The sequence below is a fragment of the Phocoena phocoena genome, chromosome 21, assembly GCF_963924675.1.
Source record: "Phocoena phocoena chromosome 21, mPhoPho1.1, whole genome shotgun sequence".
Lineage (NCBI taxonomy): Eukaryota > Metazoa > Chordata > Mammalia > Artiodactyla > Phocoenidae > Phocoena > Phocoena phocoena.
Window position 1 is genome coordinate 6111317 of NC_089239.1, and position 22740 is coordinate 6134056.

At 36.0% G+C, this 22740-nt stretch overlaps 1 protein-coding gene across 1 annotated transcript in view; it reads right to left on the reverse strand.

The window, feature by feature from the left end:
* ADAM9 (ADAM metallopeptidase domain 9) overlaps positions 1 to 22740 on the reverse strand; it is a 109916-nt gene that overhangs the window by 29800 nt on the left and 57376 nt on the right. The window contains exons 13-16 of the mRNA XM_065899822.1: positions 20616 to 20708; positions 19387 to 19582; positions 16380 to 16485; positions 8596 to 8779 (exon numbers count right to left, since the gene is read on the reverse strand). Of these exons, the coding sequence (XP_065755894.1) occupies positions 8596 to 8779; positions 16380 to 16485; positions 19387 to 19582; positions 20616 to 20708 (579 nt within the window). The remainder of the gene's footprint in view (positions 1 to 8595; positions 8780 to 16379; positions 16486 to 19386; positions 19583 to 20615; positions 20709 to 22740) is intronic.

Genomic DNA, 22740 nt, shown 5'->3' on the forward strand with positions numbered 1-22740 from the left:
AATTCATATGTTGAGGCCCTAATCCACATGTGATGGTATCTGAAGATGTGTAATTAAGGTTTGATGAGGTCATGATGGTGAAGCCCTGGTCCAATGGGATTAGTGCCCTTATATGAAGAGACACTAGAAAGGAGATACTCATGTCTGTGCCTCATGAGATCCTGAACTGGTGCTACACTCAGCTCCAGCCCCTCAAGCCAGTCAGGAAGCAGCCCAGCATGTCCAAGGACCTGGCTGGGGACATGCACATCCATGCCTCAAGAACTAGGCCTACAGCCTTCAGTTTTGGCTGTGGAATCTGAAACAGCTCTGGGATTTCATTCCAGCCAATTTCAGTCACAGTCCAGGGCTAGTCCTGCCCATCCAGGGACCCAATTAATGAACAGACAGCAGCCCTCTTAGGTACCTGATGAGAGCCCCACCCGTCTATGCAACTGGTAATAGGCCTGCTGTTTAAGGACATAACTGTGGACCCTAAGGCAGACCCCTGTCCTGGGGCCACCTCCTGAAAAATGTACTGGAGGAAGTTCAGTCCACCCAGGGACCAGTCAGCACGCATGCCCTACCAAGTCCATGATAAAAAGTTCACCAACTGCAGGCCCTGCTGCACATCCAGAAACAGCTTTGTAACCAGCTCCAAACCAGGCAGACTGAGATCCCAGAGGTAATCCTATCAGCACACAGAACAGACAGGAGGTGTTTACCAGCTGAAACCAGTCTGTAAAGACTGGTGCTCCTTCAAATGCACAGGCACCAATGCAAGGCTACATGGAAGAATCAAGCAAATATGACAACACCAAAAGAAACTAATAAAGTTCCAATAAATGACCCCAAAGAATGAAGATCTATAGTCTGACTGATAAAGAACTCAAAATAATAATCATTAAGGAACTGAATGAAATGTGAGAGAACACAGGTAGCCAACCCAGCAAAATCAGGAAAATGATGAATGAACATAATGAGAAGTTTAATAAAGAAATAGGAACCATTAAAAGTAACCAAAAAGAAACCCTACAGAAGAATACAATGACAGAAATGAAAAATTCAGCAGAGAGGTTCAACAACCAACTTAATCACCCAGGAGAAAGAATCAGTGAACTCAAAGACAGATCACTTGAAATTAGCCCATTAGAGAAACAAAAAGAAAAAAAGAATAAGAAAGAGTGAAGAAAGCCAATGTGAATTACGGGATACCATCAAGGAAACAAACATTCGCATCATGGGAGTCCCAGAAAGAGAAGGAAGAAAGGAGCAGAAAGAAAGTTTAAAGAATTAATAGCAGGGACTTCCTGGTGGTGCAGGGATTAAGAATCCGCCTGCCAATTCAGGGGACACAGGTTCGATCCCTGGTCCGGGAAGATCCCACATGCCACGAAGCAACTAAGCCCGTGAGCCACAACTACTGAGCCCACTCACCACAACTATTGAAGCCCGCGTGCCTAGAGCCCAAGCTCCACAGCAAGCCACCGCAATGAGAAGCCCGCACACTGCAATGAAGAGTAGCCCCCACTCACCGCAACTAGAGAAAGCCTGCACACAGCAATGAAGACCCAATGCAGCCAAAAATTAAAAAAAAAAAAAAAAAAAAAGAATTAATAGCAGAAAACTTCTGAAACCTTGGGAGAATATGGACATTCAGGTACAGGAAGCTCACAGGACCCCAAGCAAGGTCAACCCAAAGAATATTGCTCTGAGACACATTATAATCAATAATCAAAATGTTAAAAGTTAAAGACAAGGAGAGAATTTTAAAAGTAGCAAGAGAAAAATGACTCATCACATATTAGGGAAATCCACCAGCAGCCCAGTATGGCTATCAGTGGATTTTTCTAAAGAAACCTTGCAAGCCAAGAGAGAGTGAGATGATATATTGAATGCACTGAGTGAAAAAAATTGCCAACCACGAGTACTAACCTGTCCTTCTGAAATAGAAAGTTAAAGACATTCCCAGACAAACAAAGCTAGGGGATTTCATCACCACTAGACATGCCTTACAAGAAATGATAAAGAGACTTCTTCAAGTTGAAATGAAAGGATGCTAAGTAACAATATGAAAACATAAAAAACTATAAAACTCATTGGTAAAGGTAAATATATAGTCAAAATCAGAATACTCTAATACTGGAATGATGGTGTGTAAATCACTTTATCTCGAGTATAAAAGTTTTAAAAAAAAATCAAAAATAACTAATGGTATAATATTGTTTTGGATATGTCTCCTCAGGGAAGGAAAACAAATGGAACTACAGCAAACTAAAAAGCTTTTGCATAGCAAAGGAAACTATCAACAAAATGAAAAGGTCATCTACTGAATGGGAGAGATATTTGCAAATGATGTATCTGATAAGGGGTAAATTATCCAAAATACACACACACACACACACACACACACACACACAAAAAAAAAAAACTCATATAACTCAACATCCAAAAAACAAACCACATGATTTAAAAATGAGAAGAGAATCTGAATAGACATTTTTCCAAAGAAGACATTCAGATGGCCAGCAGGCATCACATAAAAAGATGTTCAACATCACTAATCATCAGGGAAACGGGCAAATCAAAACCACAATGAGATATTACCTCACACCTGTCAGAATAGCTATTATCGAAAAGACAATAAATGACAAGTGTTGTCAAGGCTGTGGAGAAAAAGGAACTCCTGTGCACTGTTGGTGAGAATATAAATTGGTGCAGCTGCTATGGAAAACAATATGGAAGTCCCTCAAAAAATTAAAAATAGAACTATTATATAACCCAGAAGTTTCACTTCTGGGTAGTTTTACAAATAAAACAAAAACACTAATTTAAAAAGATACATGCATCCCTATGTTCATATGCACACACACGCACACATACACATGCATACAATGAAATATTACTCAGCCATAATAAGAATGTTGCAACAACGCGGATGGACCCAGAGGGTATTATGCGAAGTGGAATAACTCAGACAGAGAATGACAAATACCATATGATTCTACTTACATGTGTAATCTAAAAACCGAAACAAATGAACAAATATAACGAAGTAGAAACAGAGTCACTGATAAAGAGAACAAATAGGTGGTTGCCAGAGGGAAAGAAGGTGGGAGAATGAGTGAAATACGTGAGGGAAATTAAGAGACACAAACTCCAAATGAGGCATGGGAATGAAATGTACAGCAAGGGGAATATAGTCAATAATAACATAATATCTTTGTATGGTGACAGTTGGTAACCAGAGCTATCATGCTGATAATTTCGTAACAATTGAAAATATTTCATCACCCTGTTGTGTGCTAGAAAGTAACATAGTTTTGTAGGTCAACTATACTTCAAAACACAAACAGACAAACTCATAGAAAAAGAGATCAGATTTGTGGTTACCAGAGGTGGGGTTCGGGGGACAGAGAACTGGATGAAGGGGGTCAAAAGGTACAAATTCTAGTTATAAGATAAGTAAGTACTAGGGATGAATGTACAACACGATTAATGTAATGAACACTGCTGTGTGTTACATATGAAAGTTGTTACAAGAGTAAACCCTAAGAGTTCTCACCACAAGAAGAAAGTATTTCCTTAATTTTGTATCTATATGAGATGATGGATGTTCACTAAACTTACTGATAATCACTTTATGATGTATGTAAGTCACACCATTATGCTGTACACCCTACGTATACAGTGCTGTACGTCAATTATATCTCAATAAAAATGGAAGAAAAATGATGAAAAAAATAACTATAGGTACAATAATTTGTTAATGGATGCACAATATAAAAAGATGTAAAGTATGACATCAATAGCATAAAATACAAGGAAAGGAGAAGTAAAAGTGTAGAGCTGTGTATACAATTGAAGGTAAGTTGTTATCAGCTTAAAATAGACTGTTATAGCTATAAAATAGTTTATGTAAGCCTCATGGTAACCACAAAGGGAAGAAACTTAAACACAAAAGATAAAGAGAAAGGAATTAAAACATGCACTACAAAAAAATAAATCACAAAAGAAGACAGAGAGGGGCAAAAGAGCTAAAAAACAGTCAACAAACACTTAACAAACTGACAGGCAGTGGGTCTGTACCTATCAATAATTAAATACTTTAAACATAAATGAACTAAATTCCCATATCAAAATACACAAAGTGGTTGAATGGATTAAAAAATCAAGATCTAACAATATGTTGCCAACAAGAGACTCACTTCAGCTTTAAGGACATACATAGGTTGAAAGTAAAGAGATGGAAAATGATATTCTATGCAAATGGTAACCAAAAGAGAGCAGAAGTAGCTACACTTGTATCACATATAATAGACTTTCAGTCAAAATCAATCACAAGAGACAAAGAAGGTCATTGCATAGTGATAAAGGGGTCAATTCATCAAGAGGATATAACAATTATAAGTATATATACACCCTACACTGGAGCATCTAATATTTAATGCAAATAATAACAGAACTAAAGGGAGAAATAGACAACAATATAATAATAGTATAGGGGACTTCAGTTTTAATATTGGATGGATGATCCAGACAGAAATGTAATAAGGAAACAGACCTGAAGAACACTACAGACCAAAATGGACCAAAAGACATAGACAGAACATTCCATGCAACAGCAGCAGAATACATATTTGGTATTCTGTATGTATACATTCCACAAGATAAATCATATGCTGGGCCACAGAGCAAGACTTAAGAAGACTGAAATCCCATCTGGTCTCTATCTTGACCACAGTGGTATAATTAGAAATCAGTAACAGAAAGAAAACTGGAAAATTCACAAAAATATGGAAATTAAACAACACATTCCCAAACAACCAATCCTGCCATTTGCAACAACATGGATGGACCTTCAGGGCATTCAGACTAAGAGAAATAAGTCTGATAGAGAAAGAAAAATACCATATGATCTCACTTATATGTGGAATCTTTTAAAAAGCTGAACTCAGAAACAGAGAGTGGAAGGGTGGTTGCCAGGGGCCAGGGAAGGGGAGAAATGGGGAGTCACTGTCAAAGGGTACAAACTTCCACTTATAAGATGAACAAGTCCTGAGGATCTAATATTCAGCATGGTGATTATAGTGAACAATACTGTATTATATACTTGAAAGTTGGTAATAAGAGAATAAATCTTAAATGTTCTCACCACAAAAAAAAGTTCTATTTATGTGAGGTGATAGATGTGTTAACTAACCTTATTGCAGTAATTATTTCACAATATATATGTGTATCAAATCATCATATTGTGTACCTTAAACTTACACAATGTTATATATTGATTGTATCTCAATAAAGCTGGGCTTGGCGGGGGTAGGCGGAGAGGGGATCAACAAGGGAGAAGAAGAAATGAAAGATACAGGAAAAGAACCACAGGGACATTATCTCAGATTCTGGGTTCCAAAGTTCTTTATTTGATTCTGTGGTTTGAATCAGTAAATTTCCTGCTATGCTTTAATTCAGTCTTAGCTGAATTTTTGTGAGATTTAAGAGTACTGACTATAGTCCACGTAGTAAAATTTCATAAATTAAAAAAGCCTAAGTATAGAGCTTCAGAAATATAAAAGTATATTCACCAGCATACAGAATCCAGGAATAAATCTACATTACCAGTATTTGCTCCCGGAACGTAAAGACAATTTAATGTTGAGGAATTTATCAATATAACCCAGCACATTAATAAGTCAAAGGAAAAGATGTAGTGATTACTAAAATAGCTGTTGAAAAAACTACTTATAAAATTTTTAATCTATTTGTTCTTTTATTCTTATTAATCACAACTAAAACAATTCTCCATTAAATGAAAAATACTACCTACCCCAAGCCAATAGCCAAAATCATAAATAACCTTGGAAGGCTAGATGCATTCCCAGTCAAGTTAGGGAGAAGACAAAGAAGTACACTATTATCATTATTATTTAAAATTATCCTGAAAGCTCTATCATTGCAATTACATAAGAAAATAAATCCAAATTGTAAGTATCAGAAAGGAAATCAACTTTCTATCATTTACAGATGATTGTTTACCTAGAAAATTTTAATACAATCAACAATAAAAATACGTGATACTAAGTAAATGGCTGGTAACAAAATAAATATATACAAGTGAATATATTTTTCTGAATATCAATAATAGCCAGTAAAAATATAAACAAAACAGTTTCTCTTATCAATAAACACCAATTAGAAAATGTAACATAACAAATTAGAAAACATAATAAGAGGCTATTCATAATAACAATAAAAATATAAAATACCTAGGAATAAAACTAATAAAAAATAAAAAGGACCTTTATAATTAAACCTTTAAAATAAGACCCCCCAAAAAATCGAGAGACATACCATGTTCTTCTATGGGAAGACTGAATAATGTAAAGATGTCACTTTTCCCCATTACAAATTTATAAATTTGATTTGATCCCAACCAAAATTCCAAAGCGCTTTTATTTAAAAACTTTTTTTTTTGCACCTTGACAAAATGATCTCAAGTTCATCTGGAATAATAAATGAATATTAATAGCCAAGAAAACTGTGAAAAAAGAATGAGGGGGCATTTGTATGACCAGATAATAAAAATATATTATAAAACTGACAAAAACTAAAAGAAGGCAATACTGACACATGAGTATCAGACCAATCAGTGGACATTAAGAGAAAAAGCAGAAATCAAGCCCAAGTATATGTGAAAATTTAATAAGTAATTTAAATAAGATTTCAGATTAAAAGAGAGATTATAATTGAGGTGATGGCAAATAACAAACCATTCTGAAAAAAAGTAACATTAGAAATCAGCATATAGTCATCATCTCTGAATGAATAAAATGAAAAAGAAAAAAAAGAAGAATGCTAACCTCATACTATACACTCCATATTCCCCTGGATTAAACAGTTAAGTATTAAAAAAAATTTAAAATCTCCTAGAAAATAATGCTCTGATACTATACTAAGAAAGTCTTGTAAAACATGTAAGTAAAGTTGGAAACCATAAAGGAAAGGAATAATAGATTTGTTTACATAAAAATGTAAACATGGCAAAAAATACTAAAAACAAAAGGAAGAGGCAAGTAATAACTGGGCAAATATATTACACATATTACATCTTATATGACATAAGTTAAAGTTCTTTAAAATCAATAAGAAAAACACATCAATTTTTAAATGAACAAATAACATCAACAAGCAAATCACAAAAGAAGGAATAAATATATGGAGACAAAAAAATTCAACATCACTAATAATCGAGAAAGAGTAAAAAGAAAATTACCAAATGAAAGTTTAAAAACAATAGCACCTAATCCTGACTAGGATATAGAGTTAAAACATTTATTATTGAAAACTGCTTGGAAAATAAACTAATACTTTTCTAAAGAGAAATTTGGCAAAACTATATCTAAAACCTTAAAAGTACACACCCCCTTATAGTAATTTAACCTCAGAAAATAATCAGGATTTTATGAAATTTTTTAGAAAGCCATTTACCTCAGCATTGTTTATAGTAACTGCAGCAGTTGAGTTTATGGCGTGGCAAGGGCAGGCACAAGAATACCAGGTTCTTTTTGGTAAGAAGTGAGGGGCAACAGAATTGGAACTGAAAACTTGGTAGAAACTGAGGTAACTTGCGGGTCCCTCTGTCTTTTTCATGTGTCCCACATAATCAATTGATTGTGTTCACTCTCCCCTCCTCTATTCTCCCATGAGTTGGCTTCTTCAACTTGTTCAACAATCCTGCTCCCTCTGTCTCTTGTACATAGCTGAAGCTCACCATAACCCTTCTAGCCCTCCTCCTACATCATGCTATCTCTCAAAGTATTCGTAGTTTCAGCGCTACTCTTAACTACCTTTCTTTACTTATATATTCCCCCCCAAGAAAGGAATTAGGCCTAGCTCCTCTCATCCGGGAGCACTGGTAGTAAGTCAGCAGCTAACTCTTGGCTAACACTGGATCCAAACAGCTGTGGCCAGGGTAGCAGGATGCATGGGCAGGACAAGCGCTATGACATTTCTAGTACAAAGACACGGATGCATGCACACATACATGCATACACACACACACACACTCACACAAAATCCTGGAAATCCCAGTAATAGCAACCTGGCTAATAAATTACAGCACATTGATGGGGAGGGGGGGATATGCCCAGTATATTACAACATAGAAAACACAGGTTATAATACATGACCCCAGTGAAGAAATCGGGATAATAGAATTATAGTTGTTTTTTTTTTAATAGATGCAGAGGTTTCTTTAATGAAATTGTGGAAATTATCCAATGAGATGCAGATAATGAATACTCTAATCTAAGCAGATCCAGTGACCATGATGAAAACTGATCATTTCTGAAGTTAAAAAAAGCATTATATGAAACTAACACAGCATTGTAAACCAACTATACTGCAATAAAAATTTTTTTTAAAAAAGAAAGCATTATATGGCTATAAATCATCAGGAGGTATAGCTGTTCTTATTTTTATTCTTGGTAGCTTTCTATTTTCCCAAATCTCTACAATAAACAGAGATTTCTTTTATACCCAGAAAAGAACCACTAGCTTTATATAATGATGTTTTTAATTTTTTAAATTTTACTTTGTTTTAGAAAACATTATGATTACCTTTCCAACGCCACATCTGGTGCCTTCATTCACCATGCCAGGATCGGGAACATCTGACCCAAGCTGGAAATCCACACCCCAACATTTGGTGCCTCTCCCAGGAGTCTGAATAATAGCAGGCACAATTCCAAATACAGGCATTTCTTGTACATTCTCACATTGAAGCTTTCCACACAAAGCATTCCTGGAAAGATAAATAATGCAAACTACAATGCATCCAGTGTAGATACAAAAGAAAAATTATATATTTTTTGTATACAGGCAGGGAGTTTATTGCTGTTTAGCTAAAGTGAATCTCAACAGAAAAAGTGTGCGAGAGAAACAGAGGTCAAAGTAGCTCTCTTTAAATATGGCAGAGAAGAGGTAAGTGGACGCCAAGATGCAAATTAGTAGGGTACCAGGGGGTGTGGCTTCTGACACGTAATAATCTCTCTTCACTACCTGCCTAGGACTCAAAAAAGTCTAACTAATAAAGTTGTTTTTAAATGTGATATAATTTTATAAATGCTTTTACACAAAAAATAATAGAACTATACCAAAATTCAATTGTGTCTTCTTACAGAGTTATAGTAAAGAGAAACCTAGATTTTGTAATGTTAAGTAAGTATGACAGGACTCCACCTTTCTTCACTTGGCTCACTCTTACTTAAAGACTCAATTCATTAACTCATTAATTCACTAATTCAATTCACTAATTCAGTAACAACGCTATGAAGACTTCCCTGACTACAATTCCTATTACAAGGCTGTGTAAGTTAAATGTCCTTCCTATAGCCCTTCAGGATACAATAAGTATCCCAAACATCAACTCTTATGATGCTGTATTGAAATTTCCTATTAAATTGATTGACTTTGTCTTTTTTTTTTTTTTTTTTGGCTGCGTTGGGTCTTCGCTGTTGCACGCAGGCTTTCTCTAGGTGTGGCGAGTGGGGGCTACTCTTCGTTGCAGTGCAAGGGCTTCTCACTGCGGTGGCTTCTCTTGTTGCGGAGCACGGGCTCTAGGCGCATGGCTTCAGTAGTTGTGGCACGCGGGCTCAGTAGTTGTGGCGCACGGGCTTAGTTGCTCTGCGGCATGTGGGATCTTCCCAGACCAGGGCTTAAACCCGTGTCCCCTGCATTAGCAGGCGGATTCTTAACCACTGTGCCATGAGGGAAGTCCTAATTGATTGTCTTTTGATCCAAGCACCTACCCTATTCTTAAATCTCCCCTATGCTATCACTGCCGAGTCATTATAGGATATTGTTTTCCAATTCCTCTAATTCATCACCTCCTAAATATTCTCATACCAGCTATCATATCTTTTACTTCTTGAGTTAAAATCTTTCTCCCTATAACTTTTCCTCATTGGTCCCAGATCTTCGACATGAGACCACACAGATAATGTCTTTTCTTTCCTCCACATGGCAGCTTTTTAGGACAATTATCACATAGGTCCTAATTACTTACTTCACAGGACAATAGTCCACAATCATTTCTCATGCAACAAGGAAGCTCCCCTCTAAATATGTTCTAGTTTGTCTCACTCCCTCTTGAAGCACAGCGCTCGGAGTAAAATATGAAATTTCAGTTACAGCCTGACAAGCCAAGAACAAGATGAACTGTCATTTCCTTTATTCTAGATACTGTACTTCTATGAAGCCCAGGATGACAGTAGCTCTTATGGTAACTACATTACATTATTGATGTCCTTGAATTTATCCTCAGCTAACACCCCTATCTACTTTTTGCACATGCTGCTATTAAGCCTCCTCTTCCTTCCATCCTTCACTTAAGAGTTAGTTATTTTGTCCCATCTTTACATTTATTCTTATGTCACCATTTATTCACGAGGTAACCTGAGTAAAGTGCTTAAACTTTCTTAAGTTCAGTTTCTTCATCTGAAAAACAAGACCTAAATAATGATGCCTATCTCACATAATTAGTTGAAATTAGATATGAAAACCTCTAAAACAAAGCATAGAAGAAAGCAGATCTCAGTTAGCATCTACTGGAACCTACCAAAATTCATGCTGCTATGATATACTTAATGTCTCATGTATAGTCTTAGTGACATATTAAGAAGTAAAAGGAAAATACTCTTAACATATTAAAAGAAAACTGTCACAAATCATTAAAAGGATAGTCACTTCAACAGAAAAAAATTAGCAAAGATGCAAATAGGCAATTCACAAAATAAGAAATGCAAACAGCCTACAAAGCTAAGAGATGTTCATTGTTATAGTAATAAAAATTATATTGCAAGCACCAAAAGAATAACTGCTTCAGGCAGGATCATCAATGCACGCTTAAACCATGAGGTGAAACACTGGTGGGGAAATGGATATTTATACGGTACAAAATCATCACTCCACATATTACTTGATAGTTGCAGTGGGCAAGACCTAACTTTACAAAAGCAAGATTTGGTCATTGCCACTTAGTAACAGTAATAATAAGACAATCCAGAATTATGTGCCTCCTTGACATCATCTACCACTTACAAAGTAGTCAAATACGAAGTATTCAAAGTGTTTAACCTGAATCTAATTAAGACTTTAGATTTAACTTCTGATGTATAGAAAATTCAGGGAATAAAGACACAAGTTAAGCAACGTTGAGAAGGAACTACCAAACAAATCCAGAACGTGGGCCACCCTAAAAGACCACCGGCCCAGTCATTTCCTCAGGTCACTGTCAGTGAAAAGAAAAAAATAAATAAACCGAAGAAGAATATTTTAGATTAAAAGTGACTTAAGTGGGGCTTCCCTGGTGGCACAGTGGTTAAGAATCTGCCTGCCAATGCAGGGAACACAGGTTCGAGCCTTGGTCCAGGAAGATCCCACATGCCGCGGAGCAACTAAGTTGGTGCACCACAACTACTGAGCCTGCGCTCTAGAGCCCGCGAGCCACAACTACCGAAGCCCGCGTGCCTAGAGCCCGTGCTCTGCAACAAGAGAAGCCACCGCAACGAGAAGCCCACGCACCACAACGAAGAGTAGCCCCGGCTCGCCGCAACTAGAGAAAGCCCGCTCGCAGCAACAAAGGCCCAACGCAGCCAAAAATAAAATTATTTTTTTTTTTTTAAAGTGCCTTAAGTGACATGACAACTAAATGCAATGTGTGAACCTTGGTTGAGTCCTGATGTGGAAAAAAAAAACAGCTATGAAAGACAATTTGAGGACACGGACAATTGGAGAAATGTGAATATTGACCAGGGATTACATTACATTAGGAAACTCTGAATTTTGTTAGGTATGATAACAGTATTGAGAACAGGCTTATATGTTGGAGATGAATACTAAAGAACTTAGGAGTGATGCATCATAATGCTGATAATTTACTTAAAAATGGTTCAGCAAAATCTAGACAAGGTAAATATGATAAAATATTAACAGTGTTTTAATCTAGGATATATGGGTGTTCATCATACTATTCTTTCTACTCCTCTGTGTATTTAAAATTTTTCATTTAAAAAGTTTAACAAACTATTGAATGTTAAGAATGGCTCAAGGGGGCTTCCCTGGTGGCGCAGTGGTTGAGAGTCCGCCTGCCGATGCAGGGGACGCGGGTTCGTGCCCCAGTCCGGGAGGATCCCACATGCCGCGGAGCGGCTGGGCCCGTGAGCCATGGCCGCTGAGCCTGCGCGTCCGGAGCCTGTGCTCTGCAACGGGAGAGGCCACAGCAGTGAGAGGCCCGCGTACAGCAAAAAAAAAAAAAAAAAAAGAATGGCTCAAGGATGTATTTGTACAATACAACATGGGGAATATAGCCAATATTCTGTAATAAATGTAAATGGAAAGGAACCCTTAAAAATTGTATAAAAATATAAAAAATGTAAATAAACAAATAGTTTAAAAGGAGGACACCATCTTGTTCTGCAAGAGAGGACAGCTCTTTTGGTGAAATGGAACAAGACAATGTGCACAGCAGGGGGTGGGAGTCAGTGGGGAGTAGGAGTGTATATGTGCATAAGAAACCCTGGAAAGGCAGACAAAAAGCTCAAAGACACACCTGAAGAGCAGGGTGGGAAGAAGGAGAAAGAGAGTAAGAGTGGAAACCACATTTTCTCTATATCCCTTTAAACATTTTTGAAAAACAACAACAAGAAATTAAATAAGTATTTACAAATTCATTCAAAGCAAGAATGAAATATCTATTTGATGTAACAAATTGGAAAAGTAATTCTTAAGACAATACTCTGACATTGATGAGGGGGTAGTGGAAGTATAAATCAGTCAAACGTTTTGAAGGTCAATTTAGAAGCATCTGTGAACAGCCTTTAAAACTATCTTCCGTTTTCTTTTGAGAAAAATCTACTAAAGAAACAATCGGAGACATAAATACTTAAATTGTATTTATCACAGCCTTGTTTAAAAAAACAAATTACTGGAAACAACATAACATTTCTAACATAAGGAAATGGTTAAAAGAAGCTGGGTATATCCTATAAATGCCCTTAATAGAGTGGAAAGTAAATACATCAACTTATAAAACAGTATAAATCATACTATGCAATTTTGTTTATACACACAGATATGGGTCTCTGAGTACACATATGTGTATGTATATATGTGTATGATACATATTTATATGCTTATGAATACACATGAGAAGGAAATAACAATAAAACTTTAGCAGAGTATCTCTGGATGACAGGACCATATGTGACCAGTTTCTTGAGACTTTTCTAGATTTTATGCATTTTCTATGATGGGGATGATTATAAAGAGCGTGATGATGATGATAAGTCCTACAATGAACCGGGTACTCTTCTTAGTATTAACATCCACCAACTCATTCAGTCTTTAAAACAATACTTAGAAATAGGTACCATTATTATTTCCATTTCACAGAAGAGAAAAATGAAGTATGTAAGCGAAGTAACGTGTCCAAAGTCTCAGAGATCTTAAGTGGTTAAAGCAGTATTCAAACCCAGAGTCTAACTTCAAATGTGTATTCCTAATGACTATATTACATTATCCTTATATTACTATTATAAAATGCTTTTCAAATCAGCTACCCAGTAATTTAAGTTTTGTAAATGTAGTTGCTATATTTTCATCAAGATATTCATAAAAATATGGAAACGGGACCAGGCTAAAGACAAGGATAAGGCATATGTAGCAAGCCCCTTCCAGGTCTGCATCAATCCACTTATCCCAAGGTTTAGCTCAGCTCATTCAATTAGTCACACTAATTCCACCCATTAGATATATCATCTGTTCCTTCATTCGTTCAACAAACAGTTAATAGGCACTTACTATGACAATGTGCCAGGCACTATGTTAAGCACAGAATGGACTTTACAGTGTAGTGACAAGGGTGGTAACCAGATGGTCACTTAAACAAATGAGATGTCTTATGAGACAAATACTACAAAAAAAAATTCTGAAGTATTAAATTTGGTAGTAATGAAAGGATCAGTTCTTCCAGAAGACATAACAATCCTAAATGTGTATGCACCTAATAACATAAGCACTGAAGAACACACTTCAAAACACATACAGCAAAAATTTATAGAACTAAAAGGAGAAACAGACAACGTCATAATCACAGCTGGGGATTTTAACACACCTGTCTCAGAAACTGAAGGGTAAACAGATAAACACACACACACCCAAAATATACAAGATTTGAACAAGACCATTAATTAACTTGACATTTATAGAATAATATATCCAACAACTGCAAGATACACTTTTCTTTTTAATTGAACATGGAACATTCACCAAAATGGACCATATGCTGGACACTAATTCACATCTCAATAAATTGAAAAGAACTGAAATCATAGAGAGTATGTTCTCAATGTAATTAAACTAGAAATCAAAAACAGATAACCAGAATATTCCCAAATATTTGGAAATTAGCAATACACTTTTAATAACACATGAGTCAAAGGAGAAATCACAGTGTAACTTAGAAAATATTATGAACTGAACAATAAGGAAAATACAACACATCAAATTCAATGAAAGAGAAACATACAACTTTTTAACCAGTTCATCCTTCCTTCAACTTTCAAATTGCTACTTTTCTCATTTTGATTTAGCCTAATTATGTTAGCCAAGATGGGTCCAATTCCTCCAAGTGCAGGACAGAGCCCTCCTTGGTCTTTTCTAAACACCATAAAAGAATCTTAAAAATGCTGTGCCTGTAACTGGTTTTGTATCTGACCTTCCCTTTAACTGGAAAATTACCTATTACACTACCTATTGGATTGGACAAAAAGTTCATTCTTTCAGTGAATATGTTGTTCAATAAAGTTCTTCATGAAAATTTAAAATGTGTCTTTTATTTGTACTTAAAACCGAACAAACTTTTTGGCCAACCCAATATCTTTTCTAAGGCAGTATCACTTTTAAGTGATTATTCTTGCTAAAGCAATGGTTTGGACATAAAACCTTCCCGTGCAATTTAAATATACTAAAAATTTATTAAGAATAATAGTTTGACTTCCCCAGAAAAAGAGTGCTATATAAATGCAAGAGAACTTATATCTACAACTAGTTTTGAGACTATACAAGGTAGTCAAAACAGTTATGTTCATACCTTCTTTTGAAATACTTTCTTGTTTTTCTAACTGCCTTCAACCCACTCTGTTTTATATATCAAGAAAGGTATATTCTAAATATTCTGTGAAGTATACTTTATGTAGATAACTAATTTGTAAAGAATTAGAACAACATAATTTGGCTAACGTTAAAAAAAATAAAAGCACACAGCATTAAGAACATCTATAAGAGGGACATCTGACCCTGTTAAGGAAGTTGAGGAAGTCTTTCTCAGAGAAGTTGTACTTAAAATGGCAGAGAGAGGAGAGCATGTCAGGCAGAAGGAACAGCACGTGCCAAGGCCCTGTGGCAGAGGACGACATGTGGACCAGTAGAGCTGAAGTATTTCACATTTAATGGCTCAGTAGAGAAAGATGAGCCTACAAATAAATACATTAAAGGAGCATCTGGAAACAGAAAAAAAATACTAGAAGAACATTCTACACAAAAGCCAAGGAAAGGGGTTTCTTCAAGGAGAAAATGGTCAACATAGTTGAATGCTACTGAAAGGTCCAGAAGCATGAAGACCTAAAGATGTCTGTTGGATTTTGGAACACGGAGGTCACGGTTGTTGTTTTGTCTTAGTAAGCATTGTTTTACCTCAGTTGCTTAGCTAAATTGGCAGAGTAGGAGGTGAAGTGAGTAGAAGAGAAGCACAGTATTATAGAATAATTCCAATTATACAAAATGTTAGTGTGTGTATGTACAGTGCACAGAAATAACAAAAAAAAGGAAGACATACACTGAAATTACTGAATACATGCAGACAGATTATGGATAACTTTTGTTTATATTTTTGTAATAATATTAATTTCTTTACAATGTGCAAATGTTATAGAAACAAAAAAGGCTTTTAATTTGTCACTTTCAAATTATATAGAGCCAGAAGAAAATGATAAAGTCCAGAATTAATTCTGCAGATACCTCTACATATGGATTTAGCAGCATAATCTTTTAATGAAAGGAAGAGGGAGAAGAGTGTTTATTTGGGCTTCTTATTGTACAACAGGATAAACAAAAGTAACATTCTAAAAATCATTATATTTTAGACAGGTAATGTCAAAAGGTATGAATAATTTTACCCTTCCTATTCAGAATCTCTCTGAAGTCATATTTTACAAAATTGTTAAATTTGAAAAGTTAGATGTTTAAGGGGGAGAAAGTCAGCAGTCACAAGGAGCTGTAGAAGATGCTAAAGATGGCTGATCTTACAACCTTTCATATTCTTTTATACTCTTGCCTCCACTTACCCAGTGGCACACTTCTTGTATTCATTGCCAGAGAAACCACAATTGCCAAATCTGTCACCTTTGGAATTCACATCAATGAAACAATCCCTTGGAGCAGCCTTGGCTTCTGTAACAGCAAAAAAAATTTTTTTTTGTACAACTGAAACTAACACAACATTGTAAATCAACTATACCCCAATAAGATTAAGATTAAAAAATATATATTTTTAAGTTATGGCAATTTAATTCAGAAATAAAAGTATTCCCTACGACAGTCCATACGCCTGGATAAACTGCCTCAACTCCTCTGAAAAGGTTTCAGGGCCTACATATAAAACATTTTGTTCCACATTTTATAATTGACAACAAAATGTGAAAATAAAGCTTAGATGGTACTTAAAAGTTAGCCTGGACTCAAGCACTCAAGTCCTCAAAGAAGTGTCATTAAACAAGATGAAATTATTAACCATGATGGGACTTCGCTGGAGGTGCAGTGGTTAAGAATCCGCCTGCCAATGCAGGGGACATGGGTTCAAGCCCTGGTCCGGGAAGATCCCACATGCTGCGGAGCAACTAAGCCCACGAGCCACAACTACTGAGCCCGTGAGCCACAACCACTGAAGCCCAAGCACCTAGAGCCCATGCTCCACAACAAGAGAAGCCACCACAAGGAGAAGTCTGCACACGCAGTGAAGAGTAGCCCCCGCTCGCTGCAACTAGAGAAAGCCCGCATGCAGCAACAAAGACCCAACGCAGCCAGAAATAAATAAATAAATTTATATTAACCATGATGAAATTAAAAACCATGCACAGTATGGTAGCACTTTCAGCATATTAATTCTCACTGCTCTCAAACACAGGTCTACTGCACCCCTGGTTAGATCAGGCTGGGAGGGTTGGTGAAAACACTTCCAGGTATTATTTTTTTTAACTTACCATATATGGATGCTTAATTTAGGTATTAATTACATTGACAAATAGCCATGACAGCTAATAAAGTATCAATCCATTCTTGTTTTCTTATATTTTATATATGTACCACTTAATGTTTGATTTTTCCACTTAATTATATATTCCTAAAAATATTTTATTTGTAAATATTTTGAAGCCAAAATGGCAGTACCTTCTATCTAATAATGGAAATTCATGTGTCTGTCTTACACACCTGATACTACGTTGGTCAGTTTACAAGAAAATGGATATGAGGTGAAAGGAGTTGGAAGAAAAAAGAAGTGGAGGATCAAGTAATCTGAAAATGGATGCAGAATACTTGCACAGGATAAACGTCACATGGCAATAACTCTAGCAAAGCACATGCTCACACTCACATTTATATCAGGAAAAAGTGACTAAATTAATAACAAGCCCTCCCCCCAATAATGTTGCCCCTTCGGTCGTCCTAGACTTTTTTGCAGGCCTCTACAAAGATAATATACTTGCTAAATAATAGCATTTGCTTCTCTAAAATGCCTATCTGAAGTACTTTTTTGGTCTGCAGTAACCTGTCCATTCCTGCAAAATATATCAGAAGTTCACAGATCTCTAACACTGTGTCCCATGACCTGACTAACATAAAGGAAGTCCCATTTCATGCTTAGTCTTCTCTCCTCCGACCCTATCTGATCAAGGTTCCCATGACCCACCCCCTCCTTGGGTTTGATTAATTTTGCTAGAGTGGCTCACAGAACTCAGAGAAACATTTTACTCACTAGATTACTGGTGTATTATCAAAGAATATAACTCAGGAACAGCCAGATGGAAGAGATGCATACGTAAGATATAAAGAAAGGGGCTTGGAGGTTCCAGGCCCCGCCAAGTGTGACACTCCCTGCATCTCCACTTGTTCACCAAGCCAGAAACTCTCCAAACCCTGTCCTTTGGGGTTTTCATGGAGGCTTCATTACATAGACATGATTGATTAAATCACTGGCCACTTGTGAGTACAGCAATCTCCAGTCCCAGAGGTAGGGGAACTGAAAGTTCCAACCGCTAATCACAGGGTTAGTTCCCTGGCAACCAGCCCCATCCTTATGTCACTGAGGGGCTTTCCAAAAGTCACTTCATTGACATAACAAAAGACACTTTTACAGCTCTCATCACTTGGGAAATTCCAAGCGTTTTAGGAGCTCATGCCAGGAACTGGACAAAGACCAATTTTTTTTGGTTTGTTATAAATCACAACAGTCAACACTGCTCTACCTAAAATTATAATTAATCCATATTAAGAGGATGGAGAATGAAAAATGAGCATGAGTAGGATGAGAGCTGACAAGTGTTGAGAGAAGAGAAGGTAAGAAATTAAATTCTCATCCTCTGCAGTGAAAAATTAACATTTAATACCTAGAATGGAAAAATCCAAAAGTAGCATTACCAAGAAATTTAAGACCTGGAGCAAGTAACAAAGTAATCGGCTAGAAATCAGCAAGAAAAGGTAGAAATGGTTGCCTTAAGGGATGGGGCTATTATGGGGAGGCACACTTTACTTTTTCATAAAATCTTGTGAATGATTTGGCTCTTTAATCTACTGTATGTATAACTTTGATAAAAATGAAATATTTAAAAAGAGACACAATAAAAATATATTAAATACTACTAGGAAAAGAATGGATTCCATTTATATAATAGAATACTCTAATGCTCTATGATCTAAATATAGCAATACAGATGGATTGCAAAAACATTTTGAGTGAACAATGAAAACAGAAGACCCATATGTATGTCCCCATACTATTTACATGAATTTATTAAAGCTAGAATACAATACTGTGTACATATATGTATACATATAATGTTAATATACACAGGATAGAGAGGTGAGAAAGTATGATAAAAACAAAAATCACCAACTGAACTTGGACACATCAAATTAATGACCATGATTGCCTACGGAGAAGGAAAGAGGGGGACATGATAGGAGAGAGGAAACGGGAGAATTTCAGTTTTAGCAATAACGTTTGCTTTCCATTTTTAACAAAAACTAAAACAAAAAAATAAAATCACAGCAATCAATATAAATAACATATCTTACTTGAGCCAAAGATGACTTGACACTGAGCATCATAATATTGGCACATGCCATTGTAACAATAGGCTCTGTTATTCTGGCAAGGGTATCCATTCTGAATAAAAACATCTGGCTGACAGAACTGAGAAGAACCGTTGCAATATTCTGGAACATCACATTCATTGGTTTTTCCTCGGCACAAAGTACCTCCTGGAAGGAACTAGGGTAACAGGATTGAAATTGAACAGGAATATCAGGAAAATTCCCACAAATTAATCAAACTGGAAACCACAATATTTATATCTATAAAAAGTTCTAACAAAAACAAAAGATTAAACAACCCAATAGAAAAATGAACAAAGGCCCGTAATAGGCTATTCATAAAAGTCATGAAACATGGAAAATGAAAAAGCATAGCCTCATTGATAACCAAAAGAAATGCAAATTAAACTAAGATATAAAAGCACTTTACAACTACCAAACTAACCTGGATCGTAACACTGGCTAGCAACCAATGTGAGTAGGAGGAAACAAAAATAGTGCTGATGTAATCTATACTGTACACTGTACAGTAATCAGTGTATTGATTAGACTGGCAATTACAGACTGGCACATTTGTAGAAGGTATAAAAATGTGTGTCAAAAATTTTCATATGCATACTCTGTCCCAGCAATTCCACTTATAAGCAAATATTGGAAGCTATCTAAATGTCCATCATTAGTAGACCAGATAAAGAAATTATGGTACAGCCATACAAAGTAATACTAACTACATAACCTTGTAGAACTACATGAATGGAAGAAAATCCATGGTATCTTACTGAAAAAAGTACATAGTAAAAATATGTATACCCATGTTTACCCACTTTCACACAGACACACACCTACACACACACTCATACTCACATTTACATAGGAAAAAGTGACTAACAACAAATTATCAAACAATGGCTACCTGAAGAGGGTAAAATGATAGAGGGTCTTTCGGTGTCTACTTTCTATTGTTGAATTTTTAATGAAAAACATAGATCACTCTTAAATCAGAAAAAAAAATGTTTTTACTTAAGAAAAAAATTCTCTTTAGACCATTTGTCATAAAAGAACATGACACAAAACTGCAAACAAGTGTCATAAAACTTTTCATGTAATCATGTAATAAAAATAGTGCTCTCTTACAGATCAGAGAAAACCAATTTTGATATGTGCATATTTCTCCTTTTTCTATTTTTTCCAAATACGGAGGAATTCCCTACCCAGCAGTCTTGACAACAGTCGCCATATGCACATTCAGCAGATGATTTAAGTTTACAAGTACTTCCTTCACAACAAGGGTCCAATTCACATTCCTGTGAAGAGAAAATGACTGTCAATAAAGAAATAAATTATTGTCATCAATATTCATTAATAAAATTCTTATCTTAGACCTATGCTTCCTTCTAACCTGACTGTAATAGTTACTCTCTGGAAACAGTCCCTTACTATCCTTCTGGATTTATCAGTGACTCTTTAGCTATTATCTAGGTCTCAACATATTTCAAAGGACTGAAATCACAGAAAGTATGTATGTGTCTTAGTCTGCTGGGATTGCCAGAACAAGATACCATAGACTAATGACTTAAACAAAAGAAATTTATTACGTCAGCTCTGAAGGCTAGAGGGCCAAGATCAAAGTTCCAGCCAATTCAGTTTCTGGTGCAGACTCTCTTCCTTGGCTTGCAGACAGCTGCCTTCTTGCTGTGTGCTCACATGGCCTTTCTTCAGTGCATGTGTTCAGAGAGAAAGCAAGCAAACTCTCCAGTGTCTCTTTTTTATAAGGACTCTAATCCTATCAGATCAAGGCCCACCCTTATGACCTCATTTAACCTTAATTACTTTCCTAGAGATCCCTTCTCCAAATACAGACATACTTGGGGGTTAGGGCTTCAACATATGAATTTGGGGGACACAAACATTCAGTCTATAACACTGTGTTTAATGATCACAGGAAATTAAGCATCCATAAATGCACTTCTCTTCATGCTCAGGGTCTGACTTCTCTGTTGGGTGAATTTCCACCCATGTGGACATTCTTTTTATCTTGCTTGGCTTCTCTCACCCCACTTTGGCCCACCATGGCTCCCTACCCCTGCTCCGAACCTTCCACCCAGTGACATCTACTCTCCTATGTTCCAACTAATGTCTTCAGGTATGAATTGTTTGAGAAGGGAAGGAGAAAGGAGAGGGGGAAAGAAGAAGACAGGAGAAAGGAGGAGGAGGAGAGAAGGGGGCAGGGGCTATAAGCTTTAATTTTTGAAGAATATTTATCTTCCTATGTTGTAGAATTCTAGGCTGACGGTTTCTTCCTTTCAGAACCATAAATCTGCTGTTCTACTGTCTTCTGCTCCCAAAATCAGCTGCCATGTATACATTTGTTCCCCATTTTCTTCTGACTTCTTGTATTATTTTCTGCTTATCTCAGCACTTTGATTACAATGTGCCTACAATCGTTCTTAGTAATGATTCTGATTTGGCTTTACCTAGTGTTTTAGAATTGTAACTTAACATTTTCTGTTAAATATGGGAAATTTTCAGCCATTATTTCTTTGAATACTTTTCCCATCTCGTTCTCACTCTCCTCTTGGGATTTCACTTATAATTACATTAGGCTCTTTGATATTGCCTACATGTCCCTGATGCTCTGTTCATTTTTCTTTAATCTTTCTTCTTTTTTCTTTAGATTGGATTATTTCTTTTGTTCTACTTCATGTTCATTGACTCTTTTTATGCCATCTTAATCTGCTATTAATTCTACCCAGTGAATCTTTCATTTATTAGACTTTTTAGTTCTATAATTTCCATTTGGTTCTTTATTATACATTTCTCTGCTGAGATTCTTCGTATGTTTACTCATGAAGACCATATTTTTCTTTAATTCTCTGATGATAAAGAGTGGACTATAATTCATGGCAGCTTTATTCATAATAGCAAAATGTTAGAAACAACCTAGACATCCTTTAATGGGTGAATGGTTAAACAAACTTCAGATAGGCCCTTTGAGCTGGTGGAAATACCACCCTAAACATTATTCCAAATCTCTGAAGTAATATCCATACAATGGACTGTTACTCACTAATAAAAAATAAAAAAAATATTAACACATGCAACAACCTAGACTGACCTCAAAGGCATTACACTTAGTGAAAAAAAGTCAGTCTCAAAAGGTTATATGTTGTAAGATTCCATTTATTATTATTATTTTTAAAGATTTATTTATTTATTTTTGGCTGTGTTGGGTCTTAGTTGCAGCACATGGCATCTTCATTGAGGCGTGCAGGCTCTTCATTACAGCTCTCGAGCTTCTCTCTAGTTGTGGCATGTGGGTTTTCTCTTCTCTAGTTG